Raw genomic sequence first — 24,472 nt, 5'->3', positions numbered from 1 at the left:
ACAAGTTCTAAAGGCAATATATATTTATGTGGTGGCTGAGAGGGAGAAGCAATTAATTCTGACTGGGAGATTGACTAGGAAAGTAAAGAAAGTGAAGCCTAAGCAGAGTTTTGGCAAAGGGAAAGGTCAGTTTGATGTGGTATGACAAAGCCTTTTTATCAGAAAATGATGTGCAAATGGCAAAGATCCAAATGACTGTGAGGAAGAGTATAACAAAGTACAACTAGAAGAACAAAGGGAAGCGGCTAACAGAATTCTGTGTCTCCTGGCTGATCTTTCCAATATTTGTCTCATATGCCTTTAAATAATGTTTGAAAGGAGAAGAATTTTGAAAATGAAGCAAAGACAAACAAAAGAGGACTAGGGACAATAATCATAAAAAGGCAGTGGAAAGTGATAGATTCAGATAACACCAACCACAATTTTACTGTAGTCCCAGATTAAAGCCATAGTTCCCTATTTACTGATTGGAAAGCTGTCTAAGCCCGAAATCAGGACCTCAGAGCTATTGCATTTGATAATGAATATCACTGCTTTCTTTTTTAAAATCATTGTACCTCTGTTTGGATTTTTGAAGGAATAAATTATTCATTCAGTTCAGTGATGGCAATATTTGTCTTTTTATTTTAATGTCATTTGGCTGAAATTGAGAAATGTGCTCAATCCAAAGTATATTTACCATATTTCTTGATTTTCTGAAATCAATCAAGGTGATAGATCGGTGATGTTCCTCTTCCTAGTTATTTCAGTAGTAAAGATTAGCTTAACCTGTTAAGAAGACCACACAAAACATTTATATTTCACAAACCAACAGTTTGTGAGAAACTAAACCTGTGGCTAAAAGTACTTGCCAGATTTTTTGATATAAAAATTAAAATGAATTACATGACTGGAACATGTATTCCACAGTATAAGATCTCTCATAGTTTAATCTTTAAAAGATTAGATGGGTATAATTTCTTTTAAATATTTCAGTGTGTTAGGCATTTTTTCTTTTTAATTTTTATGGGTCGTATATAATTTTGATGTATATATTTATAGGGTAGATGACATACAGGCATGCAATGTGTAATAATCACATCAGAGGAAGTGACATAAGCGTCACCTCAAGTGATGATTATTTCTTTTTATTGCAAACATTCCAACTATTCTCTTTTAGTTATTTTTAAATGTACAAGAATTTATTGTGTACTATAGCCCACCCTGTTTTGCTATCAAATACTAGATCTTATTCATTCTGTCTAACTATATTTTTGTACCTTTTACCCATCCCCACTACCCCTACCCCAGCTACCCTTCCCGGCCTCTGGTAACCATCATTCTACTCTCTGTCTCCGTGAGCTCAGTTGTTTTAATTTTTAGCTCTCACATATGACTGAGAACTTTGTCTTTCTGCGCTTAGCTTATTTCGCTTAACATAATGACTTCCAATTCTATCCATGTTGCTAGAAATGAAAGGATCTCATTCTTTTTTATATCTGAATAGTACTTCATTGTATATATGTACCACATTTTCTTTACTTAGTCCTCTGGTTTTGGTTTTGGTTTTTGAGAAGGACTCTCGCTCTGTTGCCTAGGCTGGAGTGCAGTGGCACTATTACCCAGTCTTCTGTTGATGGACACTTAGGTTACTTCCAAATCTTGGCTATTATTAATAGTGCTGCAACAAACATGTAACTACAGATACTAATTTTCCTTTTTGGGGGTGTATACTTAGCAGTGGATCATATAGTAGTTCTATTTTCAATTTTTTGAGGAACCTCTGTACTATTGTCCATAGTAGCTGACCTAATTTACATTCCCACTGACAGTGAACAAGGGTTCCCTTTTCTCCACATCTTTGCCAGCATGGATTATTGCTTGTCTCTTGGATAAAAGCCATTTGATATCTTGCTGAAGTTTTGATTTGCATTTCTCTGATGTCAGTGATGTTGAACACCTTTTCATACACCTGTTTGCCATTTGTATGTCTTTTGATAAATGTCTATTCAATAGATCTTTTGTCCATTTTTAAATTGTATTATTACATTTTTTTTTCCTATAGCGTTATTTGAGCTCCTTATATTTTCTGGTTATTAAACCTTCATCAGATGGATAGTTTGCACGTATTTTTTCCCATTCTGTGGGTTGTCTCTTCACTTGATTGATTGTTTCCTCCCTTGTGCAGGGCTTTTTAACTTGATATGATCCTATTTGATCATTTTTGTTTTGGTTGCCTATTCTTTTAAGATATTACTCAAGAAACCTTTGACCAGACCAGTGTTCTGGAAAATTTCTTCAGTGTTTTATTTTAGTAGTTTCATAGTTTGGGCTCTTAAACTTTATAATCCATTTTGATTTGATTTTTGATTTTTGGTTTTTGGGTTTTTTTGAGATAAGATCTCACTCTGTCACCCAGACTGAAATGCAGTGGCACAATTATGGCTTACTGCAGCTTTGACCTCCCTGGACCTCAACCTCAAATGATTCTCCCACCTCAGACCTTGAGTAGCTGGGACTACAGGTGTGTGCCATCATGCCCGACTAATTTTCAGTTTGGGGGTTGTTGTTGTTTGGTAGAGACAGGATTTTGCCATGTTACCCAGGCTGGTCCCAGACTCCTGGGCTCAAGCAGTCAACCTGCCTAGGCTTCTCGAAGTGCTGGGATTATAAGCATGAGCACTGTGCCTGGTGCTCAGGATGGCATTGGCTATTTGGGGTCTTTTGTGGTTTCATATAAATTTTAGGATTAATTTTTATGTTTCTGTAAAGAACATCATTGGTATTTTGATACGATTGCTTTGAATCTGTAGATTGCTCTGGGCAGTATGGACATTTTAACAATATTGATTGATTCCAGTCAATGAACATAAAATGTCTTTCCATTCCTTTGTGTCCTCTTTAATTTCTTACATCATTTCGTAGTTTTCATTGTAGAGATCTTTCACTGTTTTGGTTAAGTATATTCCTAATTATTTATTTGTGGCTATTATAAATGAGATTACTTTCTTGATTACTTTTTCAGCTTGATGGCAGTTGGCATATTAAATGGTTCTGTGTTTTGTATGTTGATTTTGTATACTGCAACTTTACTGAATTTGTTTATTAGTTCTGTCTTTTATAGAATCTTTTTAAAATATAATATCATATCTAGAGAGATCCAAGATGGCTGATAACTAGCAGCTCGGGATTGTAGCTCCCAGAGAAAGCGCACAGAACGAGAGGACGCCACACTTTCAGACGAATTTTTGTTATCCATGGACTGGAAGATTCCCAGCGGAGGAGCCCCACAGGTCGCCAGGGCGACTCTTATGACCGGCGTCACAGTTTTGCCGGCGCCCCTGCGCGGCAGTTCTTGGTGCAGAGTAAACGGGACTGGGTCCCCTTTTGATTGATGTTTGGAGCTCCGGGAAGGCAGAGTCACCTATTTACCTGATTGAAAAAGGGACACAGGAGGGAAGTCAGACCAGAGTTTCCCCGGGCAGAAAAGCACCACGAATCTTAATGCCACTATTTTGGCCAGCACAGTGGGTTGCTCAGATTTCGGCACTGGGAATCAACAAGTTGGACGTCCGCTCAGAGACTTAATTTGAAAGTAGGAAATTACAAAGACAGCAGGTGGATGAACTTACAATGATGGGAAGAAACCAGCGTAAAAAGGCTGAGAATACCCAAGATCAGAATGCCTCTCCTTCTACAGGTGATTACAGTTCCTCATCAGCAAGAGAACAAGGCCTGATGGAGAACGAGTGCATTCCAATAACAGATTTAGGCTTCAGAAAGTGGATAATAAGGAACTTCAGTGAGCTAAAAGAACATGTTCTAGCTCAATGTAAAGAAACTAAGAACTTTGACAAAAGGTTTGACGAAATGCTAACGAGAATTGACAACTTAGGAATATATTAGTGAATTAATGGAACTGAAGAACACAATATGAGAACTTCGCAAAGTATGCACAGGTTTTAACAGTCGATCAAGCAGAAGAAAAGATATCAGAGGTCAAAGACCAACTTAATGAAATGAAACGAGAAGACAAGTTAGAGAAGAAAGAGTAAAAAGGAATGAGCAAAGTCTCCAAGAAATATGGGACTATGTGAAAAGACCTAATTTACGATTGATAGGTATACCTGAATGTCATGAAGAGAATGAATCCAAGTTGGAAAATATTCTTCAGGATCTTATTCAGGAAAACTTTCCTAATCTAGTAAGGCAGGACAATACTCAACTCCAGCTAATCCAGAGAACACCACAAAGATATTCCTCAAGTAGAGCAACTCCAAGACACATAATCACTAGATTCACTAGGGTTGAAATACAGGAGAAAATTCTAAGGGCAGCTAGAGAGAAAGGTCACATTACCCATAAAGGGAAGCCTATCAGACTCACAGCAGACTTCTCACCAGAAACCCTACAAACTAGAAGAGAGTGGAGGTCAATTCAATATCCTCAAAGAAAAGCATTTTCAACCCAGAATCTCATATCCCACCAAACTAAGCTTCGTAAGCGAAGGAAAAAGAAAATTTTTCACGAACAAGCAGGCACTCAGAGATTTCATCACCACCAGGCCTGCTTTACAAGAGCTTCTGAAAGGAACACTACAAACAGAAAGACCAACCAGTATCAGTCATCCCAAAAACTTAAAGAGTATCTCTATAATGAAGAATCTACATCAACTAATGGGCAAAATAGCTAGCTAGCATTAAATGACAATATTGAACTCACAAATATATTAATTCTTAATTTAAATGTATTAAATGCCGCAATCAAAGACACAGACAGGTAAATTGAATAAAAAGTCAAAACCCATTGGTACACTGTATCCAGATCTATTTCACAAGCAATGACACACAAAGACTCAAAACAAAGGGATGGAGGAAGATTCACCAATTAAACGGAGAGAGGAAAAAAAAAAGGTGTTGTAACTTTCATCTCTCACAAAATAGAGTTTAATAGTAACAAAGACTAAAAGAAACAAAGAAGGACATTACATAATGGTAAAAGGATCAATGCAACAACAGGAGTTAATGATTATAAATATATATGCACCCAATACGGGAGCACCCAGATACATAAGACAAGTTCTTAATGACTTATAAAAGAGACCTGAACTCACGCACAATAATAGTGGGAGATTTTGATACCACATTGTTAATATTCGACGGATCAACGACATAGAAAATTAATGGGGACATCTATGATTTGAACTTAGACCTGGAATAAGTAAACTTGGTGAATATTTATAGAATTCTGCACCCCAGGTCCACAGAACATACATTTTTCTCAGTATCATATTATACCTATTTTGAAAGTGACTGCATACTTAGAAGTAAATCACTCTTCAGCATTTGCATAGCATTTCACAGACTTAAATGAAATATTGGTTGGCTGTTTGTTTGTTATTTTGTTCCCTTAATAACTTCCTGTCCCCGTTGTTAAGGACAATTATCGGCATAAAAGAGGTTTTTAATACTTATTTTTAGATTGCATTCCAGCCCAGGCAATAAAGCAAGAATCCTGTTCTCTCTCCCCCTTTTTCTTTCTCTTTCTTTCTCTCATTAAAAAAAAAAAAAACATATCATCTGCAAACAAGGATAATTTGACTTCTTTCTTTCCAATTTGGATGCACTTTCTTTCTTTCTCTTGTATGATTGCTCTAGATGAGACTTCCAGAAGTATGTTGAATAACAGTCCTGAAAGTGAGCATCGTCTTGTTCTAGATCTTGGAGGAAAGGCTTTTAGTTTTTTCCCATTCATTATGATACTGTGAGTCTGTTGCATATGGCTTTTATTGTGTTTAGGTATGTTCCTTCTGTACCCAGTTTTTTGAGGATTTTTATCATGAGGGGATGTCATACTTCATCAAATGCTTTTTCAGCATCAGTTGAAATGTTTATATTATTTTTGTCCTTCATTCTATTGATACGACAATTGACATGACGTATCATGGTGATTTGTTTGTGTTGAACCATCCTTGCATCTCCAGGATAAATCCCACTTGGTCACGATGAATGATCTTTTTAATGCATTGTTGAATTTGTTTTGCTAGTATTTTTTTGAGGATTTTTGCATCAGTGTTCATCAGGAATATTGGCCTGTGATGTTCCTTTTTTCATGTATCTTTATTTGGTTTTAGAATCAGTGTAATCTGGCATTATAGAATAAGTTTGAAAATATTCTTTTCTCCTCTACTTTTTTGAATTGTTTGAGTAGGATTGGCATTAGTTCTTTTTTAAATGTTTGGTAGAATCCAGCAGTGATGCCACTGGGTCCCGGGCTTTTCTTTGCTGGGAGTCTTTTCATTATGGCTTTGATCTCATTACTTTGTTTATTCAAGTTTTGCATTTCTTCATAGTTCAGTCTTGGTGAGTTGTGTGTGTTGAGGAATGTATTCATTTCTTCAAGGTTTTCCAATTTATTGGTATATAATTGCTCATAGTAGTCTTATAGTAGTCTTCTAGTCAAGAAGGAAATTAACAAATTTCTTAAAACAAATTAAAATGGAAACACAGCATACCAAAACCTATAAGATACAGTAAAAGCAGAACTAAGAGGAAAGTTTATCGCAATAAGTACCTACATAAAAGAGGCAGAGGCTGGGTACAGTGGCTCATGCCTGTAATCCCAGCACTTTGGGAGGCCAAGATGGGTAGAACACCTGAGGTCAGGAGTTTGAGACCAGTCTGGCCAACATCTTTTTCATCTTTTTCATCTCTGATTTAATTTACTTGGGTCTTCTCTCTTTTTTTCTTAATCTGGCTAAAAGTTTGTCAATTCTGTTTATCTTCTCAAAAAAAACCTTTTTATTTCATTGATCTTTTGTGGTTTTTGTTTCAATTTTATTTATTTCTGCTCTCATCTTTATTTCTTTCCTTCTACTAAATTTGGGTTTAGTTTTCTTTGTTCTTTAAGATGTATCATTCAGTTGTTTATTTAACATTTTTCTACCTTTTTTTTTTTTTTTGACACAGAGTCTCACTCTGTTGCCCCAGCTGGAGTACAGTGGTGCGATCTTGGCTTACTGCAACCTCTGCCTCCTGGGTTCAAGTGATTCTCCTGCCTCAGCCTCCTGAATAGCTGGAATTACAGATGTCCACCACCATGCCTGGCTAATTTTTGTATTTTTGGTAGAGACGGGGTTTCACCATGTTGGCCAGGCTGGTCTCAAACTTCTGACTTTAGGTGATCCACCCATCTTGGCCTTCCAAAGTGCTGGAATTACAGGCATGAGCCACTGCGCCAAGCCTCTACCTTTTTCATGTAGGCACTTATTGCTATAAACTTTGCTCTTAATCCTGCTTTTACTGTATCCTATAGGTTTTGGTATGTTGTGTTTCCATTTTATTTGTTTTAAGAAATTTGTTAACTTCCTTCTTAACTTCTTCATTTACCCACTACTAGTCATGAGGAGCATATTGTTTAATTTCCATGTGTTTGTATAGTATCCAGAGTTCCTCTTGTTACTCATTTTATTTTATTCCATTGTGATCAGAGAAGATACTTCATGTAATTTCTTAATATGATTTCTTTTTATTTATTTATTTTTAATTCTTTAAGACTTGTTTTGTGATCTAACATATGGTCTGTCCTTGAGAACGATCCATGTGCTGAGGAGAAAGTGTATTCTGCAGACACTTGATGAAATGTTCTGTAAATATCTATTAAATCTATTTGGTCTATAATGCAGATTAAGTCAAATGTTTCTTTTGATTTTCTGTCTGGATGATCTGTCCAATGCAAAAGTGGGGTGTTGAGGTCTCCAGATATTATTGCATTCAAGTCTGTCTGTCTCTTTAGCTCTAATAATAATTTGGTGTTCCAGTATTGGGCGCATATATATTTACAATTGTTATATCCTGTTGCTGGATTGACCCCTTTATTGTAATGTAGTGACCTTGTCTCTTTTTATAGTTTTGTCTTGAAATCTATTTTTTCTGATATAAGTATAGCTACTCCTGTTCTTTTAATATTTCCATTTGCATGGAATATCTTTTTTATCCCTTTATTTTTAGTCTGTATATATCTTTGTTGGTTAAAGGGTGTTTCTTGTAGGCCACAGATAATCGGGTCTTTTCTTTTTGTCCATTCGGCCACCTTGTGTCTTTTGATTGCAAAGTTTATTCCTTTTACGTTCAGTGTTGTTATTGATAAGGAAAGACTTACTCCTGCCATTTTGTTATTTGTTTTCTCATTGTTTTGTGGTCTTCCTTCTTTCTTTCCTTCCTGTCTTCTTTTTTGTGAAAGTGGTTTTTTTTTTTCTGATTGTATGTTTTAATTTCTTGCTTTTAATTTTTTGTGTATCTGTTGTTGGATTTTTGATTTGAGATTACCATGAAGCTTGCAAATAACATCTGTTTTTTGTTTTTGTTTTTGAAATAGGGTCTCACTTTGTCACCCTGGCTGGAGTGCAGTGGCATGATCTCAGCACACTGCAACTCCCACCTCCTGGGCTCAGGCAATCCTCCCACCTCAGCCTCTCAAGTAGCTGAGACAATAGGCGCAGCTAATTTTTTGTAGTGTTTTGTAGAGATGGAGTTTCACCATGTTACCCAGGCTAGTCTTGAACTCCTGGGCTCAAGCAATCCACCTGCCGTAGCCTCCCAAAGTGCTAGGATTATAGGTGTGAGCCACCATGTCTAGCCACAGCTAATATCTTGTAACCCATTTATTTCAAACGTATAACAACTTAACACTGATTACAAAAACAAACCAACTAATAAGCAAAGAGAAAACTAATAAAAACTCTCTATACTTTAACTTCATGTCCACTTTATCTCCCCTGCTTTTTAACTTTTTATTGTTTCTATTTATATCTTACTATACTGTCTGTGTCTTGAAAATTGTTGTCATTATTATATTTGAAAGGTTTGACTTTTAGGCTTTCTACTCAAGATATGAGTAGTTTATAAACCACAGTTACAGTGGTCTGTGAACTATATTAGGGTGAGTTTTGTACCTAAGATAATTTCTTATTGCTCATTAATGTCTTTTTCTTTCAGATTGAAGAACTCTGTTTAGCATTTCTTATAGCACAGGTCTGGTGTTGATAAAACTCCTTAGCTTTTGTTTGTCTGGGAAAGCCTTTGTTTCTCCTTCATGTTTGAAGAATATTTTTTCTGGATATGCTATTCTACAATATAATTTTTTTTTTCCCTTCAGCTCTTTAAATATGTCATGCCACTCTCTACTGGCCTGTAAGATTTCCACTGAGAAGTCTGTTGCCAGACATAGTGGAGCTCCTTTGTATGTTGTTTCTTTTCTCTTGTTCCTTTTAGTATCCTTTCTTTATCCTTCACCTTTGGGAAAGTACCTTGAGATAATTTTATTTGGGTTAAATCTGCTTGGTGTTCTATTACCTTCTTTTACTTGAATATTGATATCTTTCTCTAGGTTTGGAAAGTTTTCTATCATTATCCCTTTGAATAAACATTCTACCCCAGTCTTTCTCTACCTCCTCTTTAATGCCCAAGGCAGGTCCAGAAATGCTGTCCAGGAGCCAGGGCCTGGAGTCAACCTTGGCTCCTGGACAGCATTTCTGGACCTGCCTTGGGCCTTAAAGAGCTCTTCATTCAGCTTGCGGTGAATGCTGCTAGGCCTGGGTCTCTCCCTTCAGAATAGGAGGCTCTCTTTTGGTCCAAGACAGGTCCAGAAATGCCATTTAGGAGCCAAGGCCTCGAATTGGGTAACCCAGAAGCACTCTTGGTGCTTTACCCTAATGTGCCAAGCTGGTACTCCATAATACAAAATCCCCTTCACTCCTCCCTCTCCTTTTCTCAAGCAGGAGTCTTGCCTCAAAGAGGGAATACGCAGGGTCACACCTAAAGTCAGCATGGCCCTGGTTCTCGTTCCAAGGCCTGTGGCAAGTGCTGCATGGGTACTGCTGATGTTTATTCAAGGCTCAAGGGCTCTTTAGTCAACAAGTAATGAATCCTGCCAGTACTGGGTCCTTCCTTTGAAGGTAGCAGGTTCCGTTCTGGCCCAGGGTGTGTCTAGAAATGTATTCTTGGAGATAGGGCCTGATATAGGGGCCCTGTAACTCTTCCTGCGGCCCTATTCTGCTGTGGATGAGCTGGTATCCAAGTTGCAAGACAAAGTCTTCTTTACTCGCTCTTCTCTTCAAATGAAAGAAAGGAGTCTCCCAGAGCTGTGAGCTGCAGTGCTGGGGGTTAGTGGAGGGGTGACGTTAGCAAGCCGTTGGCCACCCCAGCTGGTGTCTCACTAGGTCACATCCACCCAAAGTTTTAATATGATGTTAAAACCAGGTACTATGATTGTTCACCTGATTTTTGGGTCTTATGAAGGTGCTTTCTTATGTGAATAGTTGTTCAGTTTGGTGTTCCTGCAGGAGGACAGGGGAACGATCATCGAAGGGTATTATTTGGACTTCTTGTTCTACCTCCCCTCCTAGGCTTTTTTTTCTTAATGCAGCATTTTGCTCCACTCTGTTTTATACATTTCTATTATCATTTTTACTCACTATTAATGAAAAATATATTCTCTTTTAATTAAAATGTCTCAAACCATTTTAGTGTGAGCCATTTTAGTAAATGAACTCTCCTAGAACCTTGCTTTGAAATGATATATTGTGCCATTAATATTGCCATAATGGTAACTAAAAATTTCTGTCACTCACTTAGCTGTTAAGATTGTATTTGAATTTTGTTTTAATGTGAATAGAAGATACTTACTTTCATTAATCTTCTTTTCAAATTACTCTTCAGTTTATCAGCTTAAAAAGTCCCCTATAATTATTTTTATTTTCTTATGAAAATAATATTTTGGCAGAAACTATTTCAAATGCAGAGAGCTGTGATTTATTAGTATATGATATGCAAGGTACATTACTTTGCATTAGCAAGGTCTCTATTACTGCTTTTTGAAGCCATAAAACTGAATTAAAGGAAAGTGACAAAGATGAATAAGAAATGAAAAATAAGCTTTTAAAAAGAGATTTGAAGCTGTTTAGCTTTAAAGTGGGAAGGAAAGATGCGCTCACTCTACTGAGAGTTGGGGTACCTGACTTCATGGTCGCTCTGTTGTCAGTGAGGGAATCACTTTAGACAAGTCACTCCACTGTTTTCTAATCATAAAATGAGAGGATTTTAATAAATCAGGAGTCAGCAAATTTTTTATTAAAAGGCAGCTAGTAAATATTTTAGGCTTTGCAGGCCACATGGCCTGTATCGCTACTTAGCTCTGATATAAAAGATACTGTATTTAAATGAATAAGCAGGGTTCTGTTCAAGTAAAACTTTATTAACAAAAAAGGTAGCAGACCATATTTGGTCTACAGATTATAGCTAGCTGGTATTTACACTAGGTGATCTTTTAAGATTTCTCAGCTGGGTGCAATGGCCCACGTCAGTAGTCCCAGCACTTTGGGAGGCCAGGGCGGGCTGATCACTTTGAGCTCAGGAGTTCAAGACCAGCCTGGGCAACATGGCGAAACCCTGCGTCTACAAAAAATTAGCAAGGAGTGGTGGCACACGCCTACTCGGAAGGCTAAGGTCGGAGAATCGCTTGAGCCTGGGGAACAGAGGTTGCAGTAAGCCAAGATCACACCACTGCACTCCAGCCTGGGTGACAAAATGAGACCCTGTCTCAAAAAAAAAAAAAAAAAAAAAAAAATTTTTTTTTTACGTCTACATTTTGTGATATTGCTTTATGAAAGGAACTGGTATTCAATTCTCTTCTATCCTGTATCATTTAGGAGCCAGTCAGGAGAGAGAAACCACATACTTATTTTAACAGAATAAGGGTTGAGTTTGATAATATAAATAATTGTTGGCTGGTCATGGTGGCTTACACCTCTAATCCCACCACTTTGGGAGGCCAAGGTAGATCTATCACTTGAGGCCAGGAGTTCGAGACTAGCCTGGGCTACGTGGCAAGGCCCTATCTCTACAAAACAAATTGTTTTAAATATTAGCCAGGTACAGTGGTGTGCGCCTGCCTCAGCCTCCCAACTACTTGGGAGGCTGAGGCAGGAGAATGACTTGAGCCCAGGAGATTGAGGCTGCAGTGAGCTGTGATTGTGCTACTGTACTCCAGCCTAGATGACAGAGTGACTAGCTTATCTCAGAAAAGAAAAAACCATCATTAACTAGGTTTAAAGAATTGAAAAAGTAAAAAGAAGACATTGAGGTATCATGGATTTAGCAACTGCAGGAAGTAGTTACCACCTGTGGGCCTAAGGAAACAAAAAGAGGTAAGAATTATTAAACCATACAAGCTTGGAAGAAAGGCCTCACAAAGCTGACACTTACATCTCCATGAAAGAGATCCTGCTCAGCTGATGCTGATAGAAGGGCTCCAAGAAGGGCTCTGTGGAGATTAGGCTCAGACCTCTGAGGACAACGCACTGGTCACCCAGTGCCAATATCTCTGAAGTGGTAAGATGAGGCTAGTCCCGCCTCCCTTGGAAAAACTGCAAACTAGATTCAGCTTCTGCTACTGGAATGAACTGCCAATGCTTGGCTGAACAAGTAAGACCTGTTCCTGATAGGAACAGGAAGGGGTAAATTATTTCTCCAATAACCTTGATAATTAACAAAGTCCATCTTTTTGGCTAACCAGCATCCATACTCACCCTTCTCTATGTATTGGAGCTTCCAAACTATACATGTTTGAAATTCCAAACATTTTCAGCATAGCAAACTCTGTATTTTAACCTAACAAAATGCAAGTATCTTTCATGTAATTGAAGACATGTTTACCTCTCCAAAATGAGGTTAGTTGCAACAGTCACTTTAACTATGTTTAGATGATGTAACACTATCCATCTCTGGCTATGTTAATTATTCCTCAAACTCTGGCACAGTCCTATCTGAATAGTTTGCTATCTAAAAACTAAATTGGAAAGTTAATTTACACCAAAACTTATTTATAAAATAAGGGAAGAGAGGCGAGAAAGAGAATAAATTAGTATCACACACACATAAATAAATATAACCAAAGCAAGGAACAGAATATGCATAGCTGCTATAGTCTTCATTTCTGTAGCTAGCTATGAAACTGAGATTGATTTTTTTTCTTTAAGAGACAGAGTCTCACTCTGTTGCCTAGGCTGGAGTTCAGTGGCGCAGTCATAGCTCACTTCAGCCTCAAACTCCTGGGCTCAGGTAGTTCTCTCACCTCAGCCTCTCAGGCAGCTGGCACTACAGGCATACTCACTGCACCTAACCATTTTTTTTTTAAATTTTCAGAGATGAGATCTTGCTTTGATGCCCAGGCTGGTCTTAAACTCCTGGCCTCAAGAGATCCTCCCACCTCTGCCTCCTTAGTAGCTGGGATTACAGGCGCAAGCCACCGAACCCAGCTGATATTTGTAACTTTTTTCATCCACTATCTATTCCATGTGTCCTTTGCCCTAAGCCAGGACCACATCTAGTCAGGGTTCTTCCCCTGGTAGGATGTCCTAAATCTTCATTCTTGGTGGGTCTGAATCCCTAGTAGTCCTCTTTTTTTTTTTTAGTAGCTGCATACATATCAATAAAGAATGAAACAAAAAAAATAGACTTGGGTTAAAGCAAGAGGCATTGGATTAAACATAAGAAACAACTATGGGCTAGGGCCAGTCCTGAGTCTTGGCCTAAGCTCCTCTCAACCCCCAAAAAAGAAAGAATTCACAGAAATATTAGAATACCAGTAGGGATGGTTTTAGTCATTGTCCCTAGTGTTTTAAAATAAGAGATTAGATACTTATCTCTTCTGGGTACATTCTTCTAGTATACATGTGCAGAATGTGCAGATTTGTTACATAGGTGCACACATGCCATGGTGGTTTGCTGCACCCATGAACCCGTCATCTACATTAGAGATTTCTCCTGTTGCCAACATCACCCCCAAATATATTTACCATACCCTAAATGTCATGATATCAGGAGTTAACTATGTTAGAATAGTTGCAACAGTTTCCGAGCTCTCTCTAGTCCTTGTGCAGAGGAAGGTTTTTGGTAACAGCTTCTGCTTAGAATCAGTTACAGGTTGAGTATCCCTAATCTGAAATGCTCCAAATTCATAACTTTTTGAGTGCTGACATGATGTTCAAAGGAAATACTCACAGGAGCCTTTCATATTTCTGATTTTTGGATTAGGGATGTTGAACCAGTAAGCATAATGTAAATATTTCAAAATTTCTCCCAAAATTCAAAATTTAAAACACTTCTAGTCCCAGGTATTTCAGATAAGGGATACTCAACCTATATCATCTTAATCAACTGACTTGTCTCCCTGTGGCCTCTGTTTGAGATTAATGACCCATTTTCAGAGCTGCTATGGAATACATATTAATTGGAATCTATATCTTTAAGAAAAGTGGGATATCCTAATACAAAGGATTCATGTCATGACTAATATATTGTAACTATGTAGTAAGTTTTAGGTAATATTTATGTTCAAAACATCCAGGAAGGTAAGGGAGATGATGCTTGTAGTAGTTTTAGTAAAATTAGGGGCATAATTGTGCTCAGAATATCCTAATATTATTGTCTTAATATGGGAGAGGCCAAAAATTACCCATAGGAATTCTTAGCAAAGACATAGGAATCTTCCAAGCATCTCTCCAGGCAAGAAGCCCATGCATTTCTCTTAAAAGAATAGATAGAATATCTTTATTGTTACACTTTCTGATTTTTTTGTTTCTCTTTAAAATGAAAGACATAATTCAAGAAAAGCATGTTGCACACTACCCAGCATATTACAGGTGTTTAATAACTACATGTTCATTCCTTTTAGCTCTTTTCACTTTAGTAGTAAACTTTTAAAAAGATTATTCTTTCTTCTTTTGGATATAAACAGAAGAATCATCTATACCATCAAGAGAAAGAAAGGGTAAGAAGTAGAGAAAGAGAACCAAATTGCTAATAACAAGAGTTATGCAAAGTTGAAATATGGTGTATCAAGAGATAATGTGCTCCTGCCATTGTACATGTTCAGGCAAAAGCTGTACAACTACTTTGAAAGAGATAAAGAATTGAGCATTTTACACAAGTGTTAGATGAGACAACCTTTAAGATCCGTTCCATTCCTGTAGTTTTAATAAAATATTGTTTTGACTGCTATCTGCTGCATTCTTTAGTAAAATGTTTCCTTACTCAATTTTCTTTCCTATAGACTAGAAACTGTGGTAAAAGTATTGTTATGACACAGTGCTGAAATTTTTTTTACTAACAATTTGTTATATTTGTTGAATGAATAAATGAATGAACAAATTAACAAATGAGTATCAGTACCCAATGTCAATCATCATAAACAACTTATATATGCGGTTGTAGATGTAAGTTTACTTACTGTCATCGTTCTTGTTTCCTTATGCTGAGGGAATTCTGAGCTGTCTCCCCTTCCTCTTTTGCTTCTTAGTTTATATTGAAGAGCTTATTTATAAACAGCTATTTGGTAAGGTAGTATATATCATTGGTGGCAAAATTAGATTTCTTGATTAAAATTTTGGATTATAAAGTCTACGAGCCAAATGACCTGTAATCTCAACACATCATACAATTTCTCATATACAGAAATATACTCCACAAGTACTTGGTGGCAAAACTTTTGAGGCCCAGCAGCCATAAAAAGATAACCTTAGGGTTTTTTTCTCCCTCTCACCACCTCAAACCAGTTGTTGGTAATAAGTTGATAGCTAATATTTTCTTCCTTTTTTTGTCTTGTTGTTGCTGCTGCTGTTGTTGTTGTTGTTTTTATACAGGGTCTCTCTCTGTTGCCCAGGATGTGGTGCAGTGGCATGATCACTGTAGCCTTGACCTCCCAGGCTCAAATCAGTCCTCCTGCCTCAGCCTCCTGATTAGCTGAGACTATGCCTGGCTAATTTTTTTGTACATTTTTATAGAGATGGGGCTTTACCATGTTGCCCAGGCTGGTCTAGAATTCCTCAGGTCAAGCAATCCACCCTCAGCCTCCCAAAGTGCTGGGATTGCAAGCATGAGCTGTAATAACTTGAGCGAGTTAGAAGGAATGTGCCACACACTGAGTTCCAAATTACGAGTCCTTTTTATTAGCCAGCAACCGAGAGATGGCCAACGCTCAAAGTTCTCTCGGCCCAAGGAAGGGGCTTGATTTCCCTTTATACCTTGATTTAAGTAGGGAAGGGGGAGCCTAGCTGAAGCGGAATTTTACAGAAGCAGAACAGGCAAGTTAGCTAGTAACCTAGAGGGGAGGAGATTCCCAGGATTATTGGTTACTAAGAGTATTTCCAAACAATCACCAAGGGGAGTTCAAAGAGAGTTATACACCATAGCAGGTGTGCTTGCCAAGCAGGATGTAGTTACGTAAGTTATATGGTAGGATAAGCACAGAGTCAGCGTGGCATAAGCACAGCGTCAGTGTAGCCCAGTTATGCACCCACAGGGGCTATGGTAGGGAGGGGGAAGCTAGGTTGGAGTTTACAGCTAAGATGGAGTCAGTGATGCCAGCCCAAGGTAGGTTATTACAGAACCACTGGTAGCTAATATTTTCAAACAATAAAATGGATACTCTAGTATTTCTTATGAACATTGGTGCAAAATGAATTTTTCTTTCACTCATTTTTTTAATTAAAAACCCATTTACTGTTTCTTTTGATAACATGAAATAACTCCCTTTTTGTTACTTTCACTGCAGCTTTCATGATCCAGACATTCAGAAACAAGATGGCATTTTAAGCTTTTGGACTAGCATTTTGTTTTTCATTTTAAATCTCACGTCTACCATTATCTATTTCTTTTATGAAGTAGGGTTTTATGTTTATTTGCTTAGTTTGTTTCTCTTTTTGAATAGGAAATATTTAATTTCCCTGTTTAAGGTTATAGAATCTCTTAGCAATTACAGGTTTATTATGTACTGTCTTAAACGAGGAAGTGAAATGAAGGGTTAATATTTTTTAAAAACCACTTACTTGGATTTTTAAAGGCATAAAATATATGTATTTTATATGTATTACATATTTTGCATATATATTTTTGGCTGCAGTAAGCCCTGATTCCAAAGTTTGGGAAATACAGACTAGCTGAAAGATGTTTTCTAAACTTAAATATTCTAACTAAACTTTTCTTTCTTGTCAGCCACCAGCTCTGCCCACTTGGAAGATCTTGCTTACCTGGATGAGCAGAGGCACACACCTTTGAGAACTTCTCTACGAATGCCAAGACAGAGTATGGGTGGTGCTCGCACACAGCAGGATTTAAGAGGTTAGAACCACAGAAGGGCTTTAAGGATGCCCAGGAACAGATGGAAATGGGCAAAAGCCAGAAAGTGTCTTTGTTTCCTATTTCCATACTTATTTAAACCTCCCTTAAGAAGTGAAATGATCCCTTTTAGCATGTGACCAGTTTATTTCTGCTGAGTCTAGAGAAAGATAAACACAAATACATTGTACTTCTCGTAGACAGGCATAGTATAGTTATCAACATTTGAAATCATTGGTTCCTCGAAATTCTAAAAGAAACAACAAATGTAAAGGGCTGTGGTAATGGGGGAAATAACCTTAAGATCTTAGATTTCAGAAGTGACTGTGGACCAGATTCAGCCCTAGCCAAATTGCAGGTGAACTATGCTGATCATCATGTATAAGTTGAGCATCCCTAATCTGAAAATCCAAAATCCAAAATGCTTCAAAATCCAAAACTTTTTGAGTGCCATCATGACACCACAAGTGGAAAATTCCACACCTAACCTCATGTGATGGTTTGCAGTCAAAACTTTGTTTTGCCTTCAGGCTATGTGTATAAGGTGTGTATGAAACATATGAATTTCTTGTTTAGACTCAAGTCCTGTCTCCAAGATCTTTCATTATATACATGCAAATATTCCAAAGTTCAAAAAAATCTGAAATTCAAAACACTTCTGATCCCAAGCATTTTAGGTAAGAGATACTCAAGCTGTATTTTTCTAGGGAATTTGTTTTTGTTTTTGTTTCAGTGGCCGTTTCTAGTAACATGCAGTACTTTTATTATCTTGGTCTTTCAGAAAGTGCCTTTAATCCTGGCCTAGCAAGATCTACACAACCTATCCTTTTCCCACTCAGGTACCTGTTGCCTTACCTTCTTTGTGGCATGCTACATGCTTCTGCAAGCTGGCACCTGATCTTTGTAAAGATTTTCATTTTGTTATAATGATGGTTTGGTTGAGGAGCCTCTTATTGGTATTTCTGTGCCTCTTGTTTCCTCAAAATTCACCAAACTATCTCTGATAGCTTTTAACAGATAGTCTTTCTCTGGTATTTTAGCAGTCTCTAGCTTTACCACAAGTGTGTTTTTAATTTTATCTTACAGATTATTTTCATCTTTCCTTAGCTCTCTTCCTCACCCCTTGTCCTGTTATTTACTTTAAGCTGTATAGTGCCACATGCATAATTCCCATGGGAAGGAATTTATACATGCCTGCTGCCTACTCTATACCTCATTATGCTAACAGTTTTTCAGTGATGGGTAAGCAAATAGGAGCATAAAATAATGGATTGTATTGCAAAAATTACCATACCTCCCATCAACAGCGGTTAGTTGACAGCCTCAATCATACGTGTAGTTCCCAGTCCTTTTGTCCATCCTGCTTGCCAGTTCTTCAGTTTGCCATATGCCAGTTGCGTGGCCTATGCATCTGTGATGGAAATACATCAAGCAGTATTTTAGATTGATTATATCTAAAGCCTGAATAAATTTGATCAAAAGAACAAATAAGTTCTTTGTAGATTCTGGATATTAGCCCTTTGTCAGAAGAATAGATTACAAAAATTTTCTCCATTCTGTAGATTGCTTGCTCACTCTGATGATAGTTTCTTTTGCTATTTAGAAGCTCTTTAGTTTAATTAGATCCTGTTTGTCAATCTTGGCTTTTGTTGCCATTGCTTTTGGTGTTTTAGTCGTGAAGTCTTTGCCCATGCTTTTGTCCTGAATGGTATTGCCTGGGTTTCCTTCTAGGGTTTTTATGGTTCCAGGTCTTACATTGAGTTAATTTTTGTATCAGGTGTAAGGAAGGGATCCAGTTTCAGCTTTCTGCATATGGCTAGCAAGTTTTCCCAGCATCATTTATTAAATAGGGAATCCTTTCCCCAATGCTTGTTTTTGTGAGGTTTGTCAAAGATCAGATGGTTGTAGATGTGTGGTATCATTTCTGAGGCCTCTGTTCTGTTCCATTGGTCTATATATCTGTTGTGGTACCAGTACCATGCTGTTTATGTTACTGTAGCCTTGTTGTATAGTTTGAAGTCAGATCATGTGATGCCTCCAGCTTTGTTCTTTTTACTTAGGATTGTCTTGGCTCTGTGGGCTCTTTTTTGGTTTCATATAAAATTTAAAGCAGTTTTTTCCAATTCTGTGAAGAAAGTCAGTGGTAGCTTGATGGGGATAGCATTGAGTCTATAAATTACTTTGGACAGTTTGGCCATTTTCATGATATTGATTCTTCCTATCCATGAGCATGGAATGGTTTTCCATTTGTTTGTGTCCTCTCTTATTTCCTTGAGCAGTGGTTTGTAGTTCTCCTTGAAGAGGTCCTTCACATCCCTTGTAAGTTATATTCCTGGGTATTTTATTCTCTTTGTAGCAGTTGTGAATGGGAATTCACTCATGATTTGGCTTTCTGTCTGTTAATGTATAGGAATGCTTGTGATTTTTGCACATTGATTTTGTGTCCTTAGACTTTGCTGAATCAAAAAGTGGGTGAAGGTATCAACAGACACTTCTAAAAAGAAGACATTTCTGCAGCCAACATGGGAAAAAAAGCTCATCATCACTGGTCATTAGAGAAATGCAAATCAAAACCACAGTGAGATACCATCTCACACCAGTTAGAATGGTGATCATTAAAAAGTCAGGAAACAACAGATGCTGGAGAGGATGTGGAGAAATAGGAACACTTTTACACTGTTGGTGGGAGTGTAAATTAATTCAACCATTGTGGAAGACAGTGTGGTGATTCCTCAAGGATCTAGAACTAGAAATACCATTTGACCCAGCAATTTCATTACTGGGTATAAACCGAAAGGATTATAAATCATTCTATAAAGACACATGCACACATATGTTTATTGTGGCAGTGTTCAAAATAGCAAAGACTTGGAACCAACCCAAATGCCCATCAAAGATGGACTGGATAAAGAAAATGTGGCACATACACACCATGGAATACTATGCAGCCATAAAAAAAGGATGAGTTCATGTCCTTTGCAGGGACATAGATGAATCTGGAAACCATCATTCTCAGCAAAGAAACACAAGAACAGAAAACCAAACACCACATGTTCTCACTCATAAGTGGGAGTTGAACAGTGATAACGCATGGACACAGGGAAGGGGGAGCATCATACACTGGGGCCTGTTGGGGGCTGAGAGAGTAGGGAGGGATAGCATTAGGAGAAAAACCCAGTGTAGATAACAAGTTGATGGGGTGCAGCAAATCACCATGGCACATGTATACCTATGTAACAAACCTGCACATTCCGCACATGTACCCCAGAACTTTAGGTATAATAAAAAAAAGAGAGAGAGAGACCAAATAATTGATTTGTGCCCAGACCAGAATGCACGCCTTAATAAAGATTGGACAGAACTGCTGATCTATATGGACCTTCAGATTTGATTGAAAATCTGCCACATTGGCATCATCTTGCATCTCACTACTAAAACACATACATTGTTGACTTTATTTTCTGCTTTACTAATCGTTGAATGATAGGTGTTATACTATATAGAAAACAAAATTAATTGACAGATTTTAGCAGTGTAATTTTTGGGAAACATTTATGTTGAGTTCTGTTGATATGTGATAGCACTTATCTGCTTCTAGCATCTGAAGATTTAATAAAGTCTTTAACAGATACATTCTAGTGAGCTTAATGTTTACACACAGATACCAGTTTTACCCGGAACGCAACAAAGATCTTTTCCATTGCATTATCTTCAGCTGAAATCTTCAGTGAAAGAACAAAAGCACATTCAGAGATTTTTTCCAAAGCTTACCTAAATCTTTAGGAAGGGCTTTGCCTAAATAATGAATTTCTAAAAATACTAATTTCATATCCCTTCCCAATAGTGTCTTAACTTATCGTTTACAGTGATACTTAAAGCTGTAGTTTGTTCATTGACAAAGGTGCTGTGATATTAGTGTTTCAGTTCCTTGAGGTCATCTTTATTTTTCAAGAGCTTTCCTTTTAGCAGTCTAAATGGTTAGAACATGCCATCCAGCTGGGTGCATTGATCCATAAGAAGTAGGGTGGGGTTTACTTAGCAGTATAAAACTAGTAATACTTCAGTTCAGAATTCTTCTCTCAAAAAGTAACATGTTATCTTGAATATTGTTTACAGATGAATTATATGCCTTATGATACAACTTAAAACACATTATCAAGAAAGGAAAGCAAATTTGGGCAGATAAACTTTCCTTATGTTTCTGCAGACCTGCTTGGCAAGCCTTTATAATTTGTGATTATCATATCCACAATGTTGTACTTTATTTCAGAAAAAGAATCAGATTTGTTTTCCTGGAATAATTTTTAAAAACATGTCACATCATGCTTTCTAATTTTATTTAAAGGAATACACAAATCGCAATTATATTTTAGTTTGACATCTTTTCCTTCTGATTATGATTAAATGAAACTACCCCAAAAAAGTAATAAAATGATTGAAAGCCTTTTTTAGTCTGCATTAAGATATATCTTTCCACTTCAGAATAGAGGTATCTCTTTCTGCATTTTAAAGGATATTCCAACAAGTTCTATGAAATAGGTTTTTTTTTTAACTTTTATTTTAAGTTTAGGGGTACATGTGCAGATTTGTTACATAGGTAAACTTGTATCATGGGGGTTTCCTGTACAGATTATTTCATCACCCTAGTATCCATTCATTATTTTTCCTAATCCTCTCCCTCTTTGTACTTCCTCCCACCAGTAGGCCCCAGTGTTTGTTGTTCCCTTTTATGTGTCCATGTGTTCTCATTATTTAGTTCCCACTTGTAAGTGAAAACATGTGGCATTTGGTTTTCTGTTCCTGCATTAGTTCGCCAAGAATAACAGCCTCCAGTGCCATCCATGTTCCTGCAAAAGACATGATCTTGTTCTCTTTTATGGCTTTATAGTATTCCATGGTGTATATGTATCACAAATTCTTTAACCAATCTACCATCGATGGGCATTGACGTTGATTCCAGGTCTTTGCTATTGTGAACAGTGCTGCAGTGAGCGTACATGTGCACATGTCTTTGGGCATATACCCAGTTTATATTCCTTTGGGCATATACCCAGTTACGGAATTGTGGGGTTGAATGGCAGTTCTATTTTTAGGTCTTCGAGGAATTGCCACACTGTTTTCCACAATAATTGAAGTGATTGTGGAAAACACACCTACCAACTGTGTATAAGTGTTCCTTTTTCTCCACAACTTTGCCAGCATCGGTTATATTTTGGCTTTTTATTAATAGTCTTTCTCACTGGTATGAGACGGCATCTCACTGTGCTTTTGATTGGCATTTCTCTAATAATCAGTGACACTGAGCTCTTTTTCTTTTTTAAAAAAATTTTACTTAAACTTCTGGGATACATGTACAGAACATACAGGTTTGTTACATAGGTGTACATGTGCCATGGTGGTTTGCTGCACCCATCAACCTGTCACCTGGGTTTTAAGCCCCGCATGCATTACATATTTGTTATAATGCTCTCTCTCCCTTTGTACCCTACCCCCGCAACAGGCCCCAGTATATGCTGTTGCCGTCCCTGTGTCTGTGTGTTCTGACACTGAGCTCTTCTTCATATGCTTGTTGGCTGCATGTATGTTTTCTTTTGAAAAGTGACTATTTGTGTCCTTTGTCCATTTTTTTTTAATGGTGTGGTCTCTTTATTTCTTATAGATTTGTTTAAGTTCCTTATAGATTCTGGGTATTAGACATTTGTCAGAGACATAGTTTGCAAAATTTTCTCTCATTCTTTAGGTTGTCTGTTGACTCTGTTGATAGTTTCTTTTGCTGTACAGAAGCTCTTTAGTTTAATTGGATCCTGCTTGTCAGTTTTTGCTCACGTTGGAATTGCTTTCAACATCTTCATCGTGAAATCTTTGCCCATTTCTGTGTCCAGAATGGTATTGCCTAGGTTGTCTTCCAGGGTTTTTATAGTTTGGGATTTTACATTTAAGTTTTTAATCCATCTCGAGTTAATTTTTACATATGGTGTAAGGAAGGAATGCAGTTTCAATCCTCTGCATACGGCTAGCCAGTTGTCCCAGCACCGTTTATTAAATAGGGAGTCCTTTCCCTATGCTTGTTTTTGTCGGTTTTGTTGAGGACCAGGTAGTTGTAGGTGTGCAGTCTTGTTTCCTGGTTCTCCATTCTGTTCCATTGGTCTGTGTGTCTATTTGTACCAGTACCATGCTGTTTTGGTTACCGCAGTCCTGTAGTATAATTCAGAATCAGATAGTGTGGTACTTCCAGCATTGTTCTTTTTGCTTAGGATTGCCTTGGCTATTTGGGCTCTTTTTTTGGTTCCATATAAATTTTTAAATAGTTTCTTCTGGTTCTGTGAAGAATGTCATTGGTAGTTTGATAGGAATAGCATTGAATCTTATCAATTACTTTTGTCAGTATGACCATTTTAATGATACTGATTCTTCCTATTCATCAGCATAAAATATTTTTTCATATGTTTGTGTCATCTCTGATTTCTTTTGAACAGTGTTTTGTAGTTCTCCTTGGCAAGATAATTCACCTACCTGGTTAGCTGTATTCCTAGGTATTTTATTCTGAAATAGTTTTTTAATCACAGTTCTGGTTTTAAATGATCCTAGAGATGGTAGTCAATGCTCATATACACTGTAGTGTACCCAATAGATAACTAAATTATTGACTGACTGATTCCAAGTATAGAGACTGTCTGAAATAATATCCCTCTGGATATATATCTAAAGAACATTTGAGGTGGCAAGCATTGATTGGGAACTTCATATAAGCAGAATTTTGTATTATTCTGTTAAGAGCAGCGTATCTCAAACTTTTTGGTCCCAGAACCCTTTTATACTCATTTTAAAAAGGGTAGGCTTTTGACTTACCTTTGGAAACTAAGCAGGGTGAAACAGGTTCATACTTGGACAGGAAATCACCTAGAAATACTGGGTGTTGTAGGCTTTTGGCTTCCGGCTCAGAAGCTTAGCAGGGACAGTTGTGCTAGGCAACATAGCAAGACCCTATCTCTACAAAAAAAATTTGAAAATTAACCATGCATGGTGGTGTGCACCTGTAGTCCTAGCTACTCAGGAGGCAGAGGTGGGAGGATCACTTGAGCCTGGGAGACCAAAGCTACAGTGAGCCATGAGCCATGATTGCTCTCCTGTGCTTCAGTCTGGTGATAGCATGAGACCCTGTCTCATTTTAAAAAAGAAAAAAATTGAGCTTTTACTTATATGGGATAAATTGATATTATCATATTAGAAATGAAAACTAATATGTTAAATATTACTCTTTGTTTTAAATAGATTTTTTTAAATAATAGGGATTATTGAAATATTCATTTATTCATTTT

At 37.3% G+C, this 24,472-nt stretch overlaps 1 protein-coding gene across 13 annotated transcripts in view; it reads left to right on the top strand.

Annotated features, from left to right (window-relative positions):
- The window catches only part of TANC2 (tetratricopeptide repeat, ankyrin repeat and coiled-coil containing 2), a 446,013-nt gene that overhangs the window by 280,424 nt on the left and 141,117 nt on the right, over positions 1-24,472 (top strand). For all 13 annotated transcript variants that reach the window (XM_064369387.1, XM_064369386.1, XM_064369385.1 and 10 more), the window contains one exon: positions 17,031-17,156. In XM_064369387.1, the coding sequence (XP_064225457.1) occupies positions 17,031-17,156 (126 nt within the window). The remainder of the gene's footprint in view (positions 1-17,030; positions 17,157-24,472) is intronic.

This window comes from Aotus nancymaae, unplaced genomic scaffold (genome assembly GCF_030222135.1).
Source record: "Aotus nancymaae isolate 86718 unplaced genomic scaffold, 86718_ANA_hifiasm-v0.15.2.pri h1tg000089l, whole genome shotgun sequence".
NCBI lineage: Eukaryota > Metazoa > Chordata > Mammalia > Primates > Aotidae > Aotus > Aotus nancymaae.
This window is presented reverse-complemented; position numbering and strand designations above follow the sequence as displayed.